General features: G+C 37.0%; 3 protein-coding genes and 1 pseudogene across 3 annotated transcripts; all 4 read left to right on the top strand.

Moving 5' to 3' along the window:
- The first annotated feature begins 684 nt into the window (after positions 1–684).
- Positions 685–1,304, top strand: LOC127143408 (G-protein coupled receptor 4-like; annotated as a pseudogene).
- A 10,859-nt stretch (positions 1,305–12,163) lies between these two features.
- On the top strand, positions 12,164–14,351 carry LOC108872863 (G-protein coupled receptor 4-like). The gene is made up of 3 exons (XM_018660749.2): positions 12,164–12,379; positions 12,537–12,736; positions 12,838–14,351. The coding sequence occupies exons 1-3, from the start codon at positions 12,164–12,166 to the stop codon at positions 13,361–13,363; spliced, it is 942 nt and encodes a 313-aa protein (XP_018516265.1). The 3' UTR covers positions 13,364–14,351.
- A 4,445-nt stretch (positions 14,352–18,796) lies between these two features.
- Positions 18,797–20,097, top strand: LOC127143407 (G-protein coupled receptor 4-like). Its single transcript, XM_051076662.1, is given in 5 exon segments — positions 18,797–19,018; positions 19,277–19,500; positions 19,597–19,736; positions 19,739–19,910; positions 20,058–20,097. Coding segments are annotated over 5 exon segments (798 nt in total).
- A 2,630-nt stretch (positions 20,098–22,727) lies between these two features.
- Positions 22,728–23,669, top strand: LOC127143406 (melanocortin receptor 5-like). The gene is made up of 2 exons (XM_051076661.1): positions 22,728–22,750; positions 22,848–23,669. Exons 1-2 carry the CDS (start codon positions 22,728–22,730, stop codon positions 23,329–23,331), a joined length of 507 nt encoding a protein of 168 aa, XP_050932618.1. The 3' UTR covers positions 23,332–23,669.
- The last annotated feature ends 263 nt before the right edge of the window (positions 23,670–23,932 follow it).

Raw genomic sequence — 23,932 nt, 5'->3', positions numbered from 1 at the left:
CTGACCACTACATTGTCATCCACGACCCAGATGCAAATAATGTGATGTTAGAAGTGTGCCAATCTTACATTATGTACAATTCTGTGCACATAATTTCATATACAATTGTATGGATCGTGATCTTGATAGGTTTTCCACTGACCTTGCTGGCCATCTATTCTCTGTACTCACAGGTATGTAAGGAATTATCAAGCTCTCCTGTATGTAGAAATCTGCATTATGACAATGACCTAACTGTTGCTGTCCACTACAGCCAGGATGTTGTGTACCCAGTAACTTTTACTCGCTGTCATCTTTTGAATGTTGTTTTGTGAAACTGCTGTTGGTCTCTGTGTGATATGTAGTGAATGGTGGTGGGTCAGTCATGTTGAATGATGTGATTTATAAATTTCCTGCTGCTGTTTTCATCTTTCACTATAACTGCAGATGCGAGACGACCGATCCATGTTGTGCATCCGATCTTTTGTCATCAAACCCTTCTGAATCTCATGGACCTCATCATCCAGATCTGGCCTGGACATTCCATGGTGCATGCATCTGTGCTGTTTTATATGTGCCATGCAGTGTTGCCTGATAATGACACAACTACTCTCAGAATATATGGTTTTACTATATACTTTTTGTTTTTCTGCATTCATCTACTACGCTGCTGTGATGGCCAGTGTTTTTTTCATGGCCAGTGTCATGGTGTGTGTTGCCCTGGAAAGGTAGGTATTGTAGAGCACTTCTACACTACAAAAACTAGAAATGTGATGAATTTTCTGACCGGCTAACACTCCATTTCACAGGTATTTGATCATCGCCTGGCCTCTGTGGTACCGCTACAGACGAAACATCAAGTCCTCTGTGTGGGTCTCCATCATAGTCTGGGTCTTCTGCTTCTTCGAGTCTATTATATCGTATTTTGTGTCAGTTTTCCGTCCCATCCTCCTCCCCCTCACCTTCCCTCTGCTCATCTTCTTCATGGCTGGGTCACTGAAAGCCTGTCTGCAGCTATCTCTCTTTCTCTTAAAGAGAAATGGCAAATTGTAGGAACTTTAGTCCTGGTGCTGCTAAACTACACACTGCTGTTCTTGCCCTGGGTGATTTGGATCCTGGTAATGTCAAACAATTTTATAGACAATTGTGAGGTTTGTAGAAATGAACATTTTATGACCTTTCTAGAATTTCTTGAGTTCAGTCCTCTTGCAGACTTGGTTCTGTATATTTTCATAAGGAAAGGTTCTACAGCGAACCTGCTGACCTCCCTTTGTTGTTGCAAAATGTTAAGAGAGGAAGAACAGGGCCAGGTAGCCAATGAATAACCATTGCAAGAAATCTGGCAATCTCTTTTTCTGTCTACATAGTGCATAGTGGTCATTCAATGTATTTTCATTACTAATTACCTTCTGCTAAAATAGCTTTCATTGCACCAGCTTTCTCCTAAAAATCTATGTATTTGCAACAGCAAATACAATTTCAAAGAAAAGTAACTGTGTAATTTTCTCATGAATTTATGTATTTGCCAAATCGCAAATGTTGGCACTAACAAAATATCTGTTAAATGTTCAGAGACAACAGAGTGTTTGTTTTCCACCAAAATATGTATAATATCTAGTATAACTTTGTAGTGACTACAGCATTATTAAACATTTTCATGGTTATATTTAGACTTTCACTGCAATCATAGGTCTGGTTTAATACTGAAAAAGTTCACAGTGGCTTTAGACACATGTTTAAACCAAACCAAGAAGTTCCCCTGACTTTACCAAAGTGCTTTAGTTACATAAACCACAAATGTAACTGTGGATGTGAACCCCAGTCTCTGGTGTGCTTTGGACAAACACCGTCCACCTCAACCTCCTAGTGACTCTGCTGCATTAATGAATTTCACACTTAATTTGTTCCAAAAAGGAAATGCTGCAATGGAATATAATTCATGCAGATATTATGTTGCTAGTGTATGGTTAGTCACTCCTTTCACTCTGTCCTGCTATCATGTGGAAAAACTATTGGTATGAGCAGAATGAAATCAGATGGCAGTTGTTCATAGACAGATGTAAAAAGGCCATTTAAAGGCTTCTTTATTAAAACAATGCAAGTTTGTTTAAGTTTGTTACTTTTGTGTTGTTTTGCTGACAGCGTCACACTGTAGGTGCCATATAAATAAACCTGATTTTGATTTAATCACTTAAATGTCTCTGTTTTGCCTCAGCACTTTTAAGTGAAGTCACAAAATAGAATTAAATTCCCATTAAGCAGTAAAATCTGAAGTGACTTTGTTCCAACATAATATGCCAGTAGAAATGTTTGAGAGATGTAAGAGTGTAATGTATTCAACAAACTATATGTTAAAAGTTTTATTACAAATACTGAAAATTGAACACTGGAGTCCAAAATGTGCACAGAATGACTCATTTAAGAACTTAAGAACTGTGAGATCGATTTGACAATGACCAGTCTGATTATTAAAATATTAAGTACATTATTATTTTTACTTGAACCTAAACATCATTTTTTAAAACTACATACCGTAATCTCCGGACTATAAGCCGCTACTTTTTTCACACACTTTGAAACTTGCGGCTTAAACAATGATGTGGCTAATTTATAGTTTTTTACGGGCTAACGAGCTTCATGCCACAAAAACATTTAGACACCTGCGGATTATAGACAAGTGCGGCCTGTATGTGTACTTTTTTTTTTCTTTTTAAATTTAGTGGGTGCGCCTTATAGTCAGGTGCACTCAATAGTCCGGAAATTACGGTACTTATGTGTCTGTCTCCAAACTTTAACCACTCAACAAGTTTAATGAATCATCCCTATAATGCTGACTTAAAGTAGAACACAGAAGCATGCAGGAGATAATATGGATAATGATGTAATGCTAACATTTTTAAATTATATACCTTCTTCCTTTTTTAACATCCTAGCACTCACTGCAGCCTAGCACCACCCCTCCTTCTATGCTGCTTGTTTTATTTCACATCAAACATAAATATGAACAAACAGTGTTTACTGACTCAGTCCCATTCCTTCTTTCAAACACAATTTCACATGTAAAAGCTCAACTATACTGAAGCGCAAGGATGAATGAGTGAGCAGAAGTGACTACACTTTTACACTGTCCTGTGCCACATAGAAATGAATAGGGGCAAAAATTACAGTGAAACTGCTTTTTCAGGCTGTAAAGGCTGAACAAAGAGCTTAGTGTCTCTCTCTCTGCTTTCAGCTGATCAACCCACCGTCATCTTGCACAGCACATATCTTAATTTTAAAAAACTTGTTACATGTTGACTGAGTCAGTATATGATTGGGATAAGAGACTATATTTTCTTTTTTCTTACTGTACAGGAAAACAAAAATGATAAATTATAGATATCCATCTTGAGTTTCACTGTGCACATTTGCGTGTTCAACTGTCCTGCTGCTGACTGACTGGAAGACTCTTCATGTATGCTACCACCAGTTATTTAAGGCTGTAACATTTTTTAGATCCAAAAAACAGTATGAAGCAGTAATAGATACCAATAACTTACAATTTCACCACTATTTGGTAAGAAGAAACCATATATAATCATATCCTCAGTTATCTTTCTGGGGTCCATTAGAATTGTCTCTTCTGAATGGGCTATTTGACCTTTGATCCTGGCTTGGGAGGAAGAATTCTGTATCTGCTTCTTATTACAGAATGTTGGGGAGGCTGAAGAGAAGATGGGGGTTCAGGTAGTAATTCTCAGTGACCGTACTTTTACCTCGGTGCAGTTCTGGGAACACATTCATGTCTTTTTCTATGAAGTGTGTGATAGTTTGATAATAGGTGCCAGGCTGACGTCAGGCTGATGCCAGATGTCGTTACACTACACTGACAAAAGTTGTTGTTTTCTACCTTCAAATGGGATTCATGTCACAGTTAGGAAGATTTTGAGCACTAAAAAATATTGTATATTTCTTGAGGTTTATGTTTGTCTTTCTGATGTATGCATGGACATTGTAACTACCTGTACATATTTGTTCCTGAGCAACATATCATATTAAACAGCTACAAGATTTATGGATAAAAAAAAAAAAAATCCCCCTCCTTTCTGGTTTTCACAAAAAAATTAAACTTTGTAAGTTGGAATTAGTGAATCATCAAATAACAACAAGGTGCTCACAACACTGTCTCTCAGTAACAAGATAATATTTTTTAACAAGATAATATTTTTTATATATTTATTTACCTGTTCTATCATCCCATACTTGTTCTTTTTCTCCACTGAGGTTTGTGTAATTCTCATGTATCATTCCCCCCCAAAAAAATACACTATATGGCCAAAACTATTCTCTCACCCATCCAAATCATTGAATTCAGGTGTTCCAATCACTGCCATGGCCACAGGTGTATAAAATCAAGCACCTAGGCATGCAGACTGCTTCTACAAACATTTGTGAAAGAATGGGTTGCTCTCAGGAGCTCAGTGAATTCCAGCCTGGTACCGTGATAGGATGCCACCTGTGCAATAAGTCCAGTTGTGAAATTTCCTCGCCTCAAAATATTCCACAGTCAACTGCTAGTGGTATAATGAAGAGACACACACTGTATTAATATTCTCCCCCATATAATACATAAAATTCACCCCTTGCACCCAGATCACCAAACAGCAGATCTGGATGAGGTCAGAGATCAGAAGGTTGATGACATAGACCGGTGCAACGTGGTTGTCTTGCATCTGCAGTTACAGTGAAAGATGAAAACAGCAGCAGAGAATTTAGAAACACATCATTCAAAATGACTGACCCACCACCATTACTACATATCACAGAGACCAATGCCATACACAGTTCCATCCTTAAATGAACATTTTAAAAAAAGCAAGTGAGTGAATCCTCACATGATCCTGCCTATTGTGAACATCAAGAGTTAGTAGGTCAGAGTTGTGATGCAGATTTCTACATACAGGAAAGATTGATAATTCTTTACATACCCGTGAATACAGAAAATAGATGGCCAGCAAGGTCAATGGAAAACCTATCAAGATGACAATCCATGCACCTGAAATTCTGATCTGCTGTTGACCAATATACTTCATGCAAAAGTTTAACACTTCAAACCAGGCTTGACTTTCAGGTAGGTTGGAGGAGGAGTGGTAACTGTCATTGTAATCAGATCTGTAGTGCAGGTAGGAGGCCTCCATTCTTCACAGTTTGACCTATTGTAACAACTGGAGAAACTACAGCTAAAAAAACTCAATAGCACGACTGATAGACAGACTTGCCACAAAAAGGTTTGGTTATAAAAGGCAGACAAAAGGAGCCAGGAGAGGACTAAGTTGAGGCCAACAAAACTACCAGAGATCCAAAAAACCATTAGGAAAATTGGGAAAACTGGTACTGAGAGCAGGAAACACACAGCCTAAATATACTAGGGAGGGACGGATAAAGAGAGAGAGGCGTAATTACTCAGGGCGGGGCAGACAGTCCCGCAGGCGGGAAACACACAAGAGGAGGAGGAGAAGAATTGAAATGAGAGGACAGGTGAGTATCAAGATAAAACAGGAAACAATGAATAAGCAAGGGAAGGAAAGGGAGCCAGGCCATTAAAATTATTTTTTTTTAAATAGAGGCAGCAAAAGCACATAGGACAAAAACAACATAAGCAACACAAACAAACATAAAACAGTAAAAACGATCAAACAAGGAAAAGAATTTTCATTGAGAGCCACAGAAAACAAGTAGGTTTTGAGCTTGGACTAGAAGGTAGTCACTATTAGGGCTTTATTAAACTGGAAAACATATAGGTAGTTATATTTTGCAAGAAAGTTCCTGAGTTGTCTAAAACCAATTTTCTCAGTAATTGTACTGATAAGTGTCAGGTTTGATATAGGCCTGTAGTTGTCTAGTATTGATGCATCCAGATTAGTTTTTCAGATTAGTTTTTAGTGCTGTAGAGAAGACTCCTGAAAGCAAAACTAAAAATCTTTTTTCAATAAATCTTAATCAAGTCAAGGCAACAGGTGGAGGATTTGAGATGTAAAACAAGGACTATCAAAATAACACATCTTTACCTAATAGGTCTAGTTCATTGCTGAAGTGTGATGTCTAACTTAAGTGAAGAAGCCTTCATAGTTTCCCTCATGTTTTGATTATTTGACTCTGAAGAATAAAATTTGACCTCTGGAGCTTAACATTACTAACTTGATGATAACTGGCACAGTTTCATCAATGAGATTTTAAGTTTTAGAGTTAAAATTTTTGACAGGTTACTATTGAAAGTGCCTGAGAAAAAGCTACAGCACTGTAATCACTAATATATGTTTACTGATGTGAAAAAAAACAGATTCAGAATGATCTGATAATCCAGCATTGCAGATATTTAGACCTTTGGACATAACCAGCCTTTGTTGTGAGTAGGGTCTTTAACACCTGTGAAAGACCCCCTGTGTTCCCTACAACAGTGTGTGGTGTTTTGTCCTCAGCAGTTTACTGTAAATATGCTAAGTGATAACATGCAGTAGGTTCCCGATAATCTGTACTTTACCATCTAGAGGAAGTGAGGAAAAAAGACTCAGGCATGAATATTTAGTTAGTAATAACATAATGACATCCAGTGGGTTCCTAACAATCGGTCCTCGATTTTGAATATGTAAAATATAGCTAAATTAAGATATCTTTGTATGACACATATCCCTCTACACAGACCCTCCTGAAGATCGTCAAGTTGATGAGGAGAAATACAGTTTACATTATCTCAGTATAGTTTTAATGAGGTATATGTTGCTAAAAGAGGTGATGCATGTTTAGCAAACAGATATCTTCATGAATGCATGCTTGGAAATGGATAGGTGGTAGCCCTAGTGTTACAGTAATAATTGACATTACTGTAACACTACAGGATAGAATAGTTTTATTATCACAATAAGTAATATAAAACTGCTAAAAGGGGCAGAGGGCAGAGGCACCTCAGATGTGTAAAAATAGGAGTAAAACTGGAGTAATCAGAGCAAAGAGCCAGTGGTGCTGTTTGTGCAGAGTCTGAGGCCTGAAACATCACAAAGTTCCACAGAGGACCGATAACTCCCGAACACTGAAACAGAAGCTGACTGGCCAAGATACTAATTTTGTTTGCAAAATGCTGTAACACTCACAAAATATTAAACATTCAACAACAGTAAATACTCCTCTCAAACAACACAATTTGTGGTCAAATTAATATATTCTTTTAATCAATCATTACACTATGGGCATCAAAATACACAGATTCAACCTTAATTGTGCTATATACCTGTGCCACATGTTGATACTTAACGTAGTTATAGTATGTGCTAAAAAAGGTGAGTAAAAATATCATCCATTTATCATATTTTTTTCTTCCAAGGTGATTTTACTAGAAAAAACAAACCTTGATGTACTCTGCCTCTTTACTTACTTTTTGAGATGCTCTGCTGAAATGTGTGGAGGAACAAAGAAAAAGAGAGAGACATGGAAAATTTTGAATATTCTTGGAGAACCTTTTGTTAAAAGAATATACAGTACGTCCTCCCTGCTGACTGTGACTGTTGTTTTGATATTATTTACATATTGAAGATATCAAGTACAGATTATCATCTTCTTTACATATTCATGACTCCACTTTCCTCTCCTCCTTTACGGGATCGGGTACAGATAGTCAGGAACCTACTGCATGTTATACCTTACCATATTCACAGAGTGAAGAGACATCAAAGTTGTTGTAGGGACCACATTCAGGTGGGGTCTTGCAACTTTCAAATTAATAAAATAAAATTTGTGACATTACCTTTTTCTTATATGTAGAGATTATTAAAAAGGACAAAAGAACTACAACAGTCATGAAACTGATACACAAACAGTGACAGGTGGATATCTTTTATTTGTGGAAGTATGGGTGTTTGTTGGGGTCAGGGTTATGTTATATACTTTTGCCATTTACTGATACTTTACATAGTTAAAGGATATGTCGGAAAGGCAAGCAAACATATCATACATGAACACATGATATATTTAGAAAATCAAATAAAGATAATCATAAATCATCATAATCATAATCATAATCATAATAATCATAAACCTACTGCATGTTATCTCTTATTTTACATATTCATGCCTAACTACAACCTCTTCTCCTTTTAAAAGATTACATAAAGATTAACAGGAACCTACTGCATGTTATCACTTCATCACTTTCTTTACATATTCATGCCTGAGTCCTTTTTATTCTGTCTTTCTTTGGAAGATCAAATACAGATTTTCAGGAATACTGCATGTTATCACTTACCATATTTGTCTGGAGCATGGATTATTATTATTTTTTTTAAATATATAAATAAAGAATACATGCAGTAAGTTCAGTGCCTTGCTCAGCAACAGTTTATATAAAGAGGTATTATAGTATTAAATATATATATTTTAATGATTGTTGATTTTTATTGGTTGTTTCTAATATTGGAAACATTTTGCATCTAGGCCTTTATCTCTTTATACTGTGTGAAGCATATTTTATTGCACCCATGTGTGCTTGATTTTTTATTTATTTATTTGTGTGTGTGTGTGTGTGTGTGTGTGTATTTGAACCTGGAATATTACTATATTGTTAATTCTATGTTGGCCTTCCATGTCCTTTTTAAATGAGCCTACTGCAGAGAACTGCTATCCTCAAATATGACAAACCAGATGGCGGATGTACCATTTTCATAGCCCGCACTACCTGGTCATCACCAGCTGTACATTCTAGTGCATCCAAGAGTAGGCTATTAAATTATCTTTGTTTAATCATAGCTTGACTTTACACAAGTATATTGTATATATGGACGAAAGGGTAAAACAGTGCTCATAAACAATATCATCACAGAGGTTTACACTGAAAGGGAGCAGACTGAGAAATGAAGTTATGGAGCAATACAAAAGCTGTTTTTATTTTTATATTTGGTATTCAACACCACTAATATGTTGCTGATGGGTAGATGGCTTCATTGGAAAATTTGCAGTCATATGGTCTAGCAGTTAGAATTGCTGGTTTTCACCCAGGCACTCCCTTGGCACTCTCTACATCTGAGCATCTGTTTTGTGTTCGGCCACGAGATGGCAACATGGAGCTGCAAACAGCTCAGTGGTTGAATGGTTTAGTGTGTATGGACCCTGCGATGGACTGGCGATCTGGACAGGGTGTACCCTGCCTCTCACCCAATGACAACTGGGATAGGCTGTGACCCTTAACGGATAAGCGGTATAGATAATGAATGAATGAATGAATGAATATCATGTCAAAGCATGTCTAAAATAACTATGAAATGATAATAGTCAAAACAATATGCATGTTCATCAGTGTGAATTTACAGTGGGTTTCAATATCTCTTAATGTCACAGAGGTGTCAGAGAAAAAAGTCCCATTGATCCAATTGATCCTAAAATGTTAAACTATTCATTCAGTGTACTTATTGTTTTAATTGCTTATAAAATTTAATTATTTCTTTAGAAATAATCACAAAAATGATACCAAAATTGAAAGTGGGGTCTTTGGAGGGTCTGGGGCCACAGGGCAGTTTCAACATATTAAAAACAAATTTCTCTATTTTACCACCATTTCTCATTATCATTTGTGTTTATTTATTTATTTGTGGAGATGTAGGTAGTTGTGGATGTTTGTGCCATTTGCTGATACTTTACACAGGTATAGGATGTGCCAAAAAAGGCAAGCAAATATCATGCATGGATTAAATAATATAATTTTACTAGAAAAAACAACCAAACAAATCTTACTGCACTTTGCACTTCAGTTTACTTTTAGAGATGTCCTGTTGAAATACAGTGGGAAACAGAGTGAGGCACGGAACATTTGAATTATTCTTGGAGAATGTTTTGCTTAAAGAATATACAGTGTCTTCTTCCTGTTGACTGTGACTGTTGTTTTGTTGTCTGTATAGATTATCACTTTCTTTACATATTCATGCCTGAGTCCTTTTTCCTCTCCTCTTTCAAAAGATCAAGTATCTCTCTTTACATATTCGTGCTAACTACTTTTCCTCTTCTGCTTTTAGATCAAGCATAGATAGTCACAACACTACTGCATGTCATCTTACTTTACATATTCATGCCTAACTACTTTTTTCTCTCCTGCTATTAAAAGATCAAGTACAGATTCTCAGGAACCTACTGCATGTTATCACGTACCGTACATATTTACAGTAGAATGCAGAGGAAAAAACACATCAAACATTGTTGAAGGGAACACATTCAGGTGGAGTCTTGCAACTTTCAAATAAATAAAAGTATTTTTGTGACATAACATTTTTCTTATATGTAGAGATTATTAAAAAGGACATAAAAGCAGTCATGAAAAAGAATATGCAAACTGTGACAGCTTTGGTAGTAGTTATGCAGAGTCGTATTATTATTATTATTATTGTTATTACTACTGTACATTCTGACCCAACATGAATTCACTGAGAGGTAGTTATACTGATGTTTAGGCTGATGCAGTTTCCCAGGAAATGATGACACCTCAGATATGAAGAGTTATTTATGTGCTGTGACAATATGACTTGTATGAAAAGTCTCCCAGTAGGAATGAGTTATGTAACCAAAGACAAGTTACAGACAGTTAATGAATCAGCTATTGATTTTTTTCATTGAAATGAGAACATGGATCTGTGTTTCTCAGTCAGTTCTAAACTTAACAGAAGTACTTCTATGTCAAAGTTTTGTTTTATAGATTTTTGGGTGACCTTTTCATCTTCATTGATGGGAGGCAGTGAATACAGACAGGGCATGAGGACAGAGAGAACAAACAACAAAGGTCATGGGACATTTTCACGATAAAATGTTGGTTTAATCCAACAGAATCAACATCATCAAGGGAGTCAGCACAAAAGATCAAATCAAGTACAGAAGAGGCAAAACATGTTAAACCAGAGCTCATCTACCTTGTTGGGAGGACATGCTGAAATGGCAAAATTCACACAAATATCTCATCTCGTAATTAAAATTTAGTACTTATTGTATATTATCATCATATCTCAGGAATTTACTGTATGTACTTTATATGTATTTATCCATTGTTACAGGTATCTGGTACCATAGAATCAAAACCAGATTTGTTTAATTTTGCTATTGAGTAATTTACAGAGAGAATCTTAACAGTTCTTTAGGGTGATAATCTGACTGAATTCCTCTTTCAGTTGAGTTGCTGAAAAATCACAGATGTGGGCAGTGATCCAACCGAAGTTCAAGATTCATTAAGTTTAAAGTATATTTTGACCTGCTTTCTGACAGAGCAAATTATGATTCTCAATTATGATTCATCAAACATATTTTTAAGTCTGTTAGATTGATATCACAGATTCTGAGCTATAATTTGAAGATATTTTATATTTATATTTTAAATATTGTGTATTGCTTGATGATTCTGTCTGTCTTTCTGGTGTACTATGCATACACGTTGTAAATGTCTTGTTCTTTTTTTAAGGGCTGTATGTTACATTCAGGGCATTGCTGAAAAAAAGAACTTCTACATTCACTTGGACTTCCTTGGTGAAATGAAATGTGAAAAGATTTGTTATTATATATTATTATTTCAGAGCAGATATCATACAAAGATATGGACATGGCCAAACATCATCCATATTGTACAAATACAAATTTGTTATCACCTGTGACTAACGTAACTACTACGACTACAACAACAACAACAATAATAATAACAATGAATATCATCATCATTATTATTTCACACCTGCTGCCAATATCTTTATTATATTTATTGATCAACTGTCATATCCCAGCCTGCCATTTTTCATTATCATTCATCGGTTCGTTGTTTCCTGTTTTGTTTTGAGTCTCACCTCTGCTCTCATTTCAGATTCTTCACTTTACTGTTTCCTGCCTGTGTGACTGTCTGCCCCGCCCAGTGTAGTTTCACCTGTCTCTCATAATCCTTCCCATTCTAATGTATTTGGTCTGTGTGTTCCCTGCTCTCAGTGCCAGTTTGTCTTTGTACCCATAGTCAAGCATTCCAGCAATTTTCCTAGTGCTTAACATTCCTGGCATTTATATTTTTGTTCATCTTTCTGACTTTGGTTTGCCCTGACTGGATTTGGCTGCCTTTTTCTCTGACTGACTGTCTGTGTCTGCTTTTTAAAATCAAGTTTGGTTTCTCCAGTCATTACAACAACAGGTCATGCTGTGAAGAATGGAAGCTTTCTACAACCATAGCAAATCTCAACTCAATGATACCTTCTACAATGTCACCTCCTCTTCATATGAAAGTGGCACCATGTCTACAGTGATCGATAGGTTGTGTGGGAGGTATACTCTTTGGGAAATATTCTCACCTACGATTGCATGCATTGTGATCTTTGTAGGTTTTCCACTGACCTTGCTGGCCATCTATTCTCTGTATTCACAGGTATGTAAAGAATTTACATACCTCTCTTGTATGTAGAAATCTGCATCATGGTAGTGACCTACTATGTTATATGTGAAATGTAGTAATGGTGATGGGTCAGTCATGCTGAATGATTTGTTTACACATTTCCTGTTTTCATCTTTCACTATAACTGCAGGTGCAAAACGACCATGTTGCACCGATCTTTGTCATCAACCTTCTGATCTCTGACCTCATCCAGATCTGCTGCTTGATGGTCTGGGTGGTGCTCTGGTTTACATTCTGGGAATCTAGTATGGTCTACTGTGTCTCTTCATTAATATACTATGGTGCTGTGTTGGCCAGTGCTGGTTTCATGGTGTGTATCGCCGTGGAAAGGTAGGTAGTGTGTGTGCATGAGCACTTCTAAAGGAAGCAAAAGACTGTAAAGGGTGATGAATACTGTCACTGGCTAACACTCCATATATCCTTTATTACAGGTATTTGGTCGTCGCCTGGCCTCTGTGGTACCGCTTCAGACGAAGCATCAAGTTTTCTGTGATGGTCTCCATAATTGTCTGGGTCTTCTGTTTCACTGAGTTCATCATATCATATTTTAAGCCCATTTTCCGTCCCATCATCCTCCTCCTCCCCTTCCCCCTGCTCGTCTTCTCCCTGGCTGGGACCCTGAAAGCCCTGTGTACCATCATTTCTATCCCTCCTAAAGAAAAACGGCAGATTGTAGGAACTTTAGTCCTGGTGCTGCTCAACTACATACTGCTGTTTTTGCCCTGGGTCACTTTTATCCTGATAGACTGCTGTTCTGAAAATTATGATATTTTTTATGATGATTCATATGACTTTTTATGGTATCTTGCAGAGTTTGTTCAGTTCAGTCCACTTGCAGACTTGATTTTGTATGTTTTAATAAGGAAAGGGGCCACAGAGAAGCTGCTAATCTCCATGTGTTGTTGCAGGATGTTAAGAGATGAAGAACAGGTCCAAGTAGCCACCATAAATGAATAGCCATGGAGGAAGTCTGTTCTGTGTAGAAAGAACAGCATAACAACAAATAGTTGCACCAATCTACTTCTAGAAATCATGTTTATATACAACTGATTTGCCATATCAAAGACATTTTGAAAGAAACGTAGCTGCAACTGGATTACATTTTCTATTGAAGTGATAATGAAATGTCAAATGTTGCTAAATTACATATTTGGTAAGTCGTAAATATGTTGATGCTGACAACACATCAGTTAAATGTTCATAGACAACGTTTTCCAGTAAAACATCTGATCTTGCAGAAGAATATTCACTTCAGAATTATTGATCACTTTTGTTTTATGTTTAGACTCTCACTGCACAGGTTGGGTTGTAGAATAATTGTGGTCTGGTTTAAGGTCACAGTAACTTTTAAACACACCACGTTTATTTAAATTTAGCTAAACCCAGGAACTTTCCCTACCCTTAACAAAAGTACTTTTGTTACGTAAACTGCAGACATGACTGTGGATGTGAACCCTGCTCTCTGGTGAACTTTCTACATGTGCCATCCTCCTAAACCATCTCCTGGTGACTTTGCTTAATAAATGTAGCACTTTATTCATTCTAAAATGAAAACTTTCTATAAGACTGGGTTGTTTACTCCTTTCACTGTGTCCTGTTGTTGTGTGTAAAAACTACTCACATGAGCAGAATAAAAGTAGATCACAGCTGCTCATGGACATATGTAAAAAGGCAATTTATTAACTGACTTCTTTATAAAAACAATATGAGTTTGTTTGGTTTCACTTTTAAATACATCAAATACCTTTACATTATTATTTTACGATATATAAATAAACCTGTTTATCATTTGATCACTTAAATATCTGTTTGCCTCAGTATTTTTAATGCCAACTAACGCTCGAACATCCCATTTTGATTTACTGGATTTACCTTATTTTTGTGCTCTACATATAGATAATGTTGTAATAACTACCTGGATAAATTATACAGCCTTTCATTAAAAACTTTCCTCCCCCTCTGTTGATTGTATTATTAGACAGCAAACTACAGTGCAACTGCTTTTTAGTCTGTAAAGACTGAACTGTGAGATTAGAGACTCTCTCTGCCTTTAGCTGGTATCAACCCATCATCATATCTTAATTTTACACCATTCAACCCTTGTACAGTTTTAAAAACATTCATACTCTAACACAAAAAATAAATAAACAAACAAACAAACAAAATAAATAAATTGAACTTAATTACAATGGACATACTTTTCAACAGCTAATCACCAAACCCAGGCCTACACTGTGCTGTTACTGATGAACACTACATCCAATGCTTCCAGAGAGTTTTTACATGGCCAGAGACAGTCACGCAGTAAAGGTCAGTATGACACATACTTATAGCATGCAACAGTAAAACAAACAAAAAAAAAAAAAAATTATAAACATCCAATGTGATTTTATTGTACAGTTACTACTACTTGTGATTTTCAATTACCTGAAACAGAAATACCACAAAAGTTATTAACTTTAAACTTTCTGCATAAACACTCAGAGACTGCACATGGATGTATTGAGAGCTGTTTAACTAATCTCATTCTGCCTTAGGACATGAACTTCACATTCACTCCATGTTGATTCAAAATGTATTCTGATCGCAATTACATATCACACAAAATTATTTTGTAGTGGCAGTTAAGTTGTATAGAAACATTTTTTGGAGGCAGCCCTATCAGTATAAACTATTGATTTTGTGACACAATGTGTTGATTTAAGCTGCAGAAAAGGTTTCTTTTACATGAAAAACAAAACAAAACAAAACAAACAAAAAAGAACTCAATCAATATAATATTGAGCTGTCTTATTGTCTTATTCACCTGCAGGAGCCAGGAGCCAAACAGACATCTTATTCCTGGCAAGAGAGCAAATAAGCATTGATCTAATTGATCCTAAAATGTTAAAGTATTCATTCAATGTCCTTATTGTTTGTTTGGATTTCAATTGCCAAAATTTAATTATCCCTTGAGAAATAATCACAAAAATGATACCAAAATTGAAAGTGGGGTCTTTGGAGGGTCTGGGGCCACGGGGCAGTTTCTCATTTTTCCAATTTGATTACATTACATTAGTACCATGTTAACAGCATGGCATGTAAAATTATTGCGAGACAATGAAATCTGTTCCACCTTCATCATTTGAATTCTGGATTGAACTCAGTTATGTCTAACATAGCAAGTTGTGAACAAGTTACAAACTTCTCTATTTTACCAGCATTTATCATTGTCAGGCTCTATGATGCTTGTGACATTTGCTGATGCTTTACACAGATATAGGATGTACCAAAAAAGGCAAGCAAATATCATGCATGGACTGTATTTTTTTCTCCCAAGATAATTTTAAAAGAAGAAACAAACAACAACATCAAAAACAAGCAAACAAACAAACAACAACAACAACAACAAAAAACACAAAAAACACCAATAAGAAATCCTACTGCACTCTGCACTTTACTTTTGGAGATGTCTTGTTGAAATACAGTAGGAAAGGAGATAGAGGGAGAGTGAGGCACGGAACATTTGAATTATTCTTGGAGAATGTTTTGTTTAAAGAATATACAGTGTCTCCTTCCTGTTGACTGTGACTGTTGTATTGTTGTCTGTATAGATTATCACTTACTTTACATATTCATGCCTGAGTCCTTTTTCCTCTCCTCCTTTAGAAGATCAAGTACAGATACTCACAACACTACTGCATGTCATCTCTTACTTTACATATTCCTACCTAACTACTTTTTCCCTTCCCTGCTATTAAAAGATACAGATTCTCAGGAACCTACTGCATGTTATCACGTACCATATTTACAGTAGACGTCAAACATCAAACTTGCTTTGGACAGTAGTTATGCAAGATGATTTTACTAGAAAAATAACAACAACAAAAACCAAATCCTACTGCACTCTGCACCTCAACTTTCAAATGAATAAAATCAGTTTTGAGATTATTTACAAGGACATAAAAGCGGTCGCAAAAATGAATATGCAAATAGTGACAGCTTTGAACAGTAGTTATGCAGAACAATATAGTCAAAACAATTATGTTATTTCATTTGGGTTCTTCCCATTCTTTCTTTACAACAATAATAGATTTTATGTTTATATGTATATAGGGGCAAGCTGATAATCATGTTTTTGTTGTTTATTCTTTTCATACAGTCACATCATTTTCTCTTTCATAGTCATACTGGAACATCATTGCACACTTGGCTTACACATCGTTATTAGTATTATTAGTCTGTTTTAAAAGTTTTATTTGCATGCATTGGATTCCTCACACATTTTAATTAGCATGTTTATATCTAATTAGTATGGTTATATCTATATTTATTCTGCTGTAAGGTAGAAATATCCCCATGGACATAAATAAAGGCTATGTTAAGACGTGACATTTTGTTTTAGGAACAAATACAGTGCTACATTTATTAATGGCAGTGGAGTCACCAAGTTGCTGAGTCAGCTTAAACTAAGCTTCAAGGTAATTTTACTAATGAGTGGCAGGTTGTTTAGTTGTTTAGTGTTGATACATCCAAATTAGTTTAGTTTTGTTGTCTTCAAAAGAACAGTTTATATCTACATAGAGAGTGGGTCCTCTTGTCCGCCATGTGAGTCCGCCATGTTGCGCTGCCATGTTCCTACAGTAGCCCAGAAAGGACAAACTGAACCAAACAGTGGCTCTCTATAGGGCCTTTACCTGTTACATGCCAGCTATTACGTATAGTTTTACAGATTAACAAATAAATATACAGTGTTTCTCCTAGGGTGACTGTTATGGATGAGTACATGTGGTTGTATAATAATTAATAATAATCAGAAACATAAATAAAATATTTTGTTTTCTTGACAGAGTAATCGATGTGGTAGTTGATGCTATTTTAATACCTGACAGCCACTGTAGAATCTCTGACACACCTGGAGAGGGAGAGTTCAGTGAACAGGTATTCAGGTGGCTGCAATTTGTGTTTTCACCGCTAGATGTCACTTAATCCTACACACTGCTACTTTAATTTGATTGTGGATACAACACAGTCATACATGCCATGTCTCTGTGAACACATCACAGCGATAGTGATATCAAATGTAAGGTAAATATTGAAAGATTCGTTCCCTTTCCACAACCTAATCTCTCAAAGATTGTATGATTTCTTCATTAACAACACCCCACAGAACACAAGCTATAACAACAGTGTCATCCTCTACCACTATTATTACTATTACTATAGCAACATGACAGATGACTGTTGTGATTGTGACAAAGAAGCTCTAGTCATCATGACCCGGTGACATGCATTATTATTATTATTACAAAGTTAGCTACTAATAGACTCTTGTGCAGATTTACTAAGAAAATGGCATTATGAAAATGTGCAGCAGTTTCCTGTCTGTATACTCAGTATCTGATTTACTGAGACAGCACAAGAGAGAAAAATTTGTTGCAGCTTGTAAAGATTATACAGTTCATCTTTGGTCAAGTTCAAATTCAAGTCTGATGAACATAAACCCATTCACTGTTTGTTTGCATTACAGTGATCAATGTTGTGTTTATTAATAATATTTTTTGGCACTAACAATATTTTTTTTGGTTATACACAAGTCTATATTTGATGCATGTTTACGCACATAATCATTTTTAGCTAACACGTCACCTGCTATTATTTGCACAATGAATGTGAGTTTGAAGAAGCTTTGTTTATTTTGACCAATATCCTCCTACAGGCGAGAAATGATCATGTTGCTCTGATCTATGTCATTAACCTTCTCATTTCCAACCACAGGAATCTGGTCATCATCTGGCTGCATTGGTACCACTTCAGATGAACCATCAAGATCACTGTCATGGTCTGTGTTATGATATGTGGAATGTATGTTTTCATTAGGAGAGGAGCTGTAGACAAGACTTTGCCTTAGTGCTTTTAAAGGCAGCTCTTTTCATTGTTTTTACTCTTTGTTTGTGTACTTTGTGTTGTGGCTTTAATTATTATTTTAACTTTGTAAAGCACTTTGGGATGAAATGTTCTGTAGAAATAAACCAATCATTACCTGTTTTATTTTGGTAGTCACCTCTGCCCTCCTTTCAGATTCTTCACTTCCTCCCCTTGTCTTCCTCCCCCTCTGTGTTTCCCACCTGCATGATTGTTTGCCCGCCCTGCTTAGTTTTAGTCTGTGTGTCTGGCTCTCAGTGCCAGTTTATTTTTATACCCAGTGTCAAGCGTTTCTTAGTGTTTGGCATTCCTGACCTTTTTTTTTTTTCTTTTTCTTTTTTACATATATCTCGTCTTAACCCTCTCCTTCCTCTGACTGATTACTTGTGTATCAAACATTTTTGGCAAGTCTGCTTTTTGAATCAAATTTCTGTCTTTGAATTGTGCTATTGAATCCTTATAATCCAGCTATTACAACTGTGAAGAATGGAAGCTTCACACCACCACTACAAATTTGACTTCAATGACACCTCCTACAATGACACCACCACCTACAAGGACCTACATGAAAAAGTTGCTCTGTCTGAAGCGTTATACTTTTGCGTGAAATTTAGTGTTGGGCTAATAGTCTCATACCCGATTTCATGGGCTGTGATCTTGATAGGTTTTCCTCTGACCGTGCTGGCCATCTATTCTCTGTACTCACAGGTATGTAAAGAATTATCAAGCTCTCCTGTATGTAGAAATCTGCATTATGACAGTGACCTACTAACTGTTGTTGTCCAAAACAGCCAGGATGTTGTGTACCCAGTAACTTTCACTCACTGCCATTTTTCATTTCTTGTTTAATATGTAAAACTGCTGTTGGTCTCTGTGTGAAATGTAGCATTGGTGGTGGGTCAGTCATGTTGAATGATGTATTTATAAATTTCCTGCTGCTGTTTTCATCTTTCACTATAACTGCAGGTGCGAGACGACCATGTTGCACCGATCTTTGTCATCAACCTTCTGATCACAGACCTCATCAAGATCTGCTGCATGGTGATCTGGGTGGTGATCCGGATAATGGTGCAGCGGGTGGACGGGGTGGAAAGCTGGAAATATTATATGGTCGACTGTGTCTCTAGATTTATCTACTACAGTGCTGTGTTGGCCAGTGTTGTCTTCATGGTGTGTGTTGCCCTGGAAAGGTAGGTAGTGTATGTGCAGGAGCACTTCTGAGGGAAATACTGTGAAAGGCACTGAATATTCTGGCTGGCTAACACTCTATATGTCCTTTATTACAGGTATTTGGTTGTCGCCCGGCCTCTGTGGTACTGCCTCAGACGCAGCATCAAGTTCTCTGTGTTGGTCTCCATAATGGCTTGTGTCTTTTGTTTCATTGAGTTCATTATATCACTTTTTGTGCCCATTTCCCGCTTCATATTCCCCTCCTCCCCCTCCCTCTGCTAATCTTCTCCCTGGCTGGGACATTAAAAGCCCTGCCTGCAGCCATTTCTCTCTCTCTTAAGGAAAAACGTCAGATCGTTGGAACTTTAGTCCTGGTGCTGCTGAACTACACACTCTTGTTCTTGCCCTGGATCATTTGGCTCCCATTAAGGTCGTGCTGTTTTTCAAATACGTATGATTTCTATTTATGGATCTTTTCAGTGTTCATTCACTTCAGTCCTCTTGCAGACTTGGTTATGTGTGTTTTCATAAGGAAAGGGTATAAACAGAAGCTGCTGACCTCCCTGTGTTGTTGCAGGATGAGAGGAAGGGAAGAACAGGGCCAGGTAGCCACATAAATGAATAACCACCGAAGAAGTCTGCTCTGTGTAGACAGAACAGGATAGTCACAATAGCCATTCAGTGTATTTACATTCACTAATTACCTCTCTATAAAATAGTGTCATTGCACTACCCCACCTCCAGAAATCATGTTTGTGTATAACTGATTTGTATTGACAAGTGGATGTAAATGGTAAATGGACTGTACTTATATAATGCTTTTCTAGTTGGATTGACCACTCAAAGCACTTCACACTTCATGTCACATTCACCCATTCACACACACATTCATATAGCACTTTACCACAATTCTTTGTATGTGTAAGTGCTTGCTAATGCATACACTGATGCACACACATTGGGGTTCAGTATCTTGCCCAAGGATACTTCGGCATGCGGACTGGAGCCAGGGATTGAACCACCAACCTTCTGGTTGGTGGGCGACTGCTCTACCTACATATGTCATCCTCCCCAACATGATGAATCTGCTGCCATTACAAAATGTAGCACTATATTCTTTACCAAAAACAAGATGCTGCATCTGCACATAATCTAGACAGCAAGTGTTTTGCCATCACAACATAATTGGGGAAACAGTTCAATAGTATATGGACATCATTTCTACAAGGCAGGGTTAGTTGCACCTTTCATTGTTGTTGTTCATGGACCTTTTTTTTTTAAAAACAATATGAGTTTGCTTAGTCTCACTGTAAAAAGATACACCAGTCACTCTTGTGTTGTATAGTGTGTTGTATAGTGTGTTGTATCGATGCTATATAAATAAAACAGACTATAATTTAATGACTTAAATGTCTCTGTTTTGCCTTATTCCTTTTAATGGTAGCTACACCCCAGTCTGATATCATAGAATATTTGTATTTACAGAATTTGGTTTATTTATGCGCTCAGTATCACTTGTTTGGGAGGGTTGCCGGGAGAAGGCCTCTTTTCTCCAAAAAGAACATGGCAGTGTGGATTAGGTTTGCAAAGTTAGAGACGACTTAGACTTAGACGGACTTTATTGATCCCTTTGGGATGACCCCCTCGGGGAAATTACGTTTCCAGCAGCAAATACAGACAGAAAGAACAAACCATAAGATTTCTGGAACAATGTCTGAAACCAAAATCTTCCTCTAATGACCACTACTCTAATGAAACTACTTTTTGCCTTACGTTTCATTAAGTTTAAATCGTATTTTTCCTGCTCTGCATAAGGGCTTTTTAAAAGCAGCCTGCAGTCAATGGTACATGTAACACATTATGGTGGTGGAAAAGCAGCATTTAAATGGAAAGTTTTATGGTATTTTACTATGTAGCATATATGAAGTTTCAAACAGGAAGCCGTTATGCTTACACATTAATGCAGCAATGATTATAATAAAATGATGAAAATTGTATTGGTCAATTTAATGAAGTATAAGATCTGAGTATTTCCTCCATCACTGATATTTCTGCCACAGTAGTAACAGTAGCAGTGGCCAGTCAATGGTTTGGTAGGAAGAAGCAATACCTGCTGCCCTTAGTTATGTTAAACAACTGTCACATCCCACCCTGCTGTTTAGGTTATATCCTGTTTTATTTTGATACTCACCTGTCCTCTCATTTCAGATACTTCACTTCCTCCCCTTGTGTGTTTCCCGCCTGTGTGATTGTTTGCCTCACTCAGAGCAATTTCACCTGTCTCTCATTATCTTTCCCTCTCTAGTATATTTAGGCTGTGTGTTCCCTGCACTCAGTACCAGTTTGTCTTTGTACTCAGTGTTTAAGCTTTCCGGAGGGTTTCCTAGTATTTAGCGTTCCTGCCTTTTTTGATTTTTGAGTTTTTCTGACCTTAGCTTTGTGTTCTCCTGGCTGGATTTGTCTTTTCCTCCGAGAGATTACCTGTGTACTGAACCTTTTTTGGCAAGTCTGATTCACAGAGAGGATTCAATAAAGTGAGAGGCCTGCAGTTTCTTCAGGTGTTACAACAACAGGTCACGCGGTGCAGAATGGAAGTTTCTTACAGCCACAACAAATTTAACTTCAGTGATACCTCCTACAATGATACTTACTACAATGACACTTTCTACCAATATGAGAATTATGTTGAGTATATATGGACTGAGTTTTGCACGAGCGCATTCTCACAATACACATTTTCACCAGTGATTGCATGGGCTGTGATCTTAATAGGTTTTCCACTGACCATGCTGGCCATCTATTCTCTGTATTCACAGGTACGTAATGAGATATCAAGCTCTCCTGTATGTAGAAATCTGCATTATGACAGTGACCTACTAACTGTTGCTGTCCACAACAGCCAGGATGTTGTGTATCTGCAACTTTCACTCACTGCCACTTTTTCAATATGCTGTTTTAAGAATGTTGTTGGTCTCTGTGTGATATGTAGTGATGGTGGTGGGTCAGTCATATTGAATGATGTGTTTATAAATCCCCTGCTACTGTTTTCATCTTTCACTATAACTGCAGATGCAAGACGACCATGTTGCACCGATCTATGTCATCAACCTTCTGATTCACAGACCTCATCCAGATGTGCTGTTTGGTGGTCTGGTTGGTGATCCGAGATATAAGACCCTGGCAGTATACAGTCAGCTGTGTCTCTACATTAATCTACTTCAGTGCTGTGTTGGCCAGTGTTGTCTTCATGGTGTCTATCGCCTTAGAAAGGTGGGTAGTGTATGTGCATGAGCACTTCTAAAGGAAATGCTGTGAAAGGCACTGAATATTCTGACAGGTTACCACTTTACATATATTTTCATTACAGGTATTTGGTTATCACCTGGCCTCTGTGGTACCACTTAAGAAGAAGCATCAAATCTTCTGTGTTGGTCTCCATCACGGTCTGGGTCTTCTGCTTCATTGAGTTCATTATATCATCTTTTGTGCCCATTTTCCGTCCCATCCTCCTCCTCATCCCCTTCCCCCTGCTCATCTTTTTCCTGGCTAGGACATTCAAAGCCCTGTCTGTGGCCATTTCTGTTTCTCCTAAAGAAAAATGGCACATCAAAGGAACTTTAGTCCTGGTGCTGCTGAACTACACACTGCTGTTCTTGCCTTGGGTCATTTGGATCTTGATAAAGGCATGCTGTGAAACTTATATTTTTGATTTGAGTCTCTTTAGAACTTTTGTTCAATTCAGTCCTCTTGCAGACTTGGCTTTATATATTTTCATAAGGAAAGGGGCTACAGACAAGCTGCTGACCTCCCTGTGTTGTTGCAGAATGTTAAGAGAGGAAGAGCAGAGCTAGGTAGCCACCACAAAAATGAATAACCACTGTTCTGTGTAGACAGAACAGGATAGCTATGATAGCCATTTATGTGCATTTACATTCAATAATTACCTCCCCATAAGATAGTTTAATTGCACCAACCCGCTTCTACAAATCATGTTTGCATATTATTTATTTTAACATCAAATATGTCTCGAAGGACACCAATGTTGCCACTGAAAATGCATTAGTAAAATGTTCACAGACAAAATATCACTTATAATATCCACTTGTAGTAACTACAGCATTATTAAACATTTTTATGGACATATTGAGACAATTCCTGTACTTCTGTAGGTCAGACTTCAAACTGTGTGACTGTGTGTTGGGGGTGTAATGGAGGCCATTTATTGACTGACTTCTTTATCAATACATTGAGTTGGTTTGGTTGGTTGCACTGTAGAAAGATACACCAGTTAGTTACTCTTGTGTTGTATTTCTGATATTGTGACACTTGCAGATGTTATATAAATAAACCTGATTAAGGTCGAATCACTTAAATGTCTCTGTTTTGCTTTATTTTGATTTGGCTTATGTAGCAGTAAAACCTAAAGTGACCGTTTCAACATGATACACCAGT

The sequence above is a fragment of the Lates calcarifer genome, linkage group LG16_LG22 (assembly GCF_001640805.2).
Source record: "Lates calcarifer isolate ASB-BC8 linkage group LG16_LG22, TLL_Latcal_v3, whole genome shotgun sequence".
Taxonomy (NCBI): domain Eukaryota; kingdom Metazoa; phylum Chordata; class Actinopteri; family Centropomidae; genus Lates; species Lates calcarifer.
The sequence above is the reverse complement of the archived record's forward strand: the minus strand, read 5'-3'. Positions and strand labels throughout refer to the sequence as shown.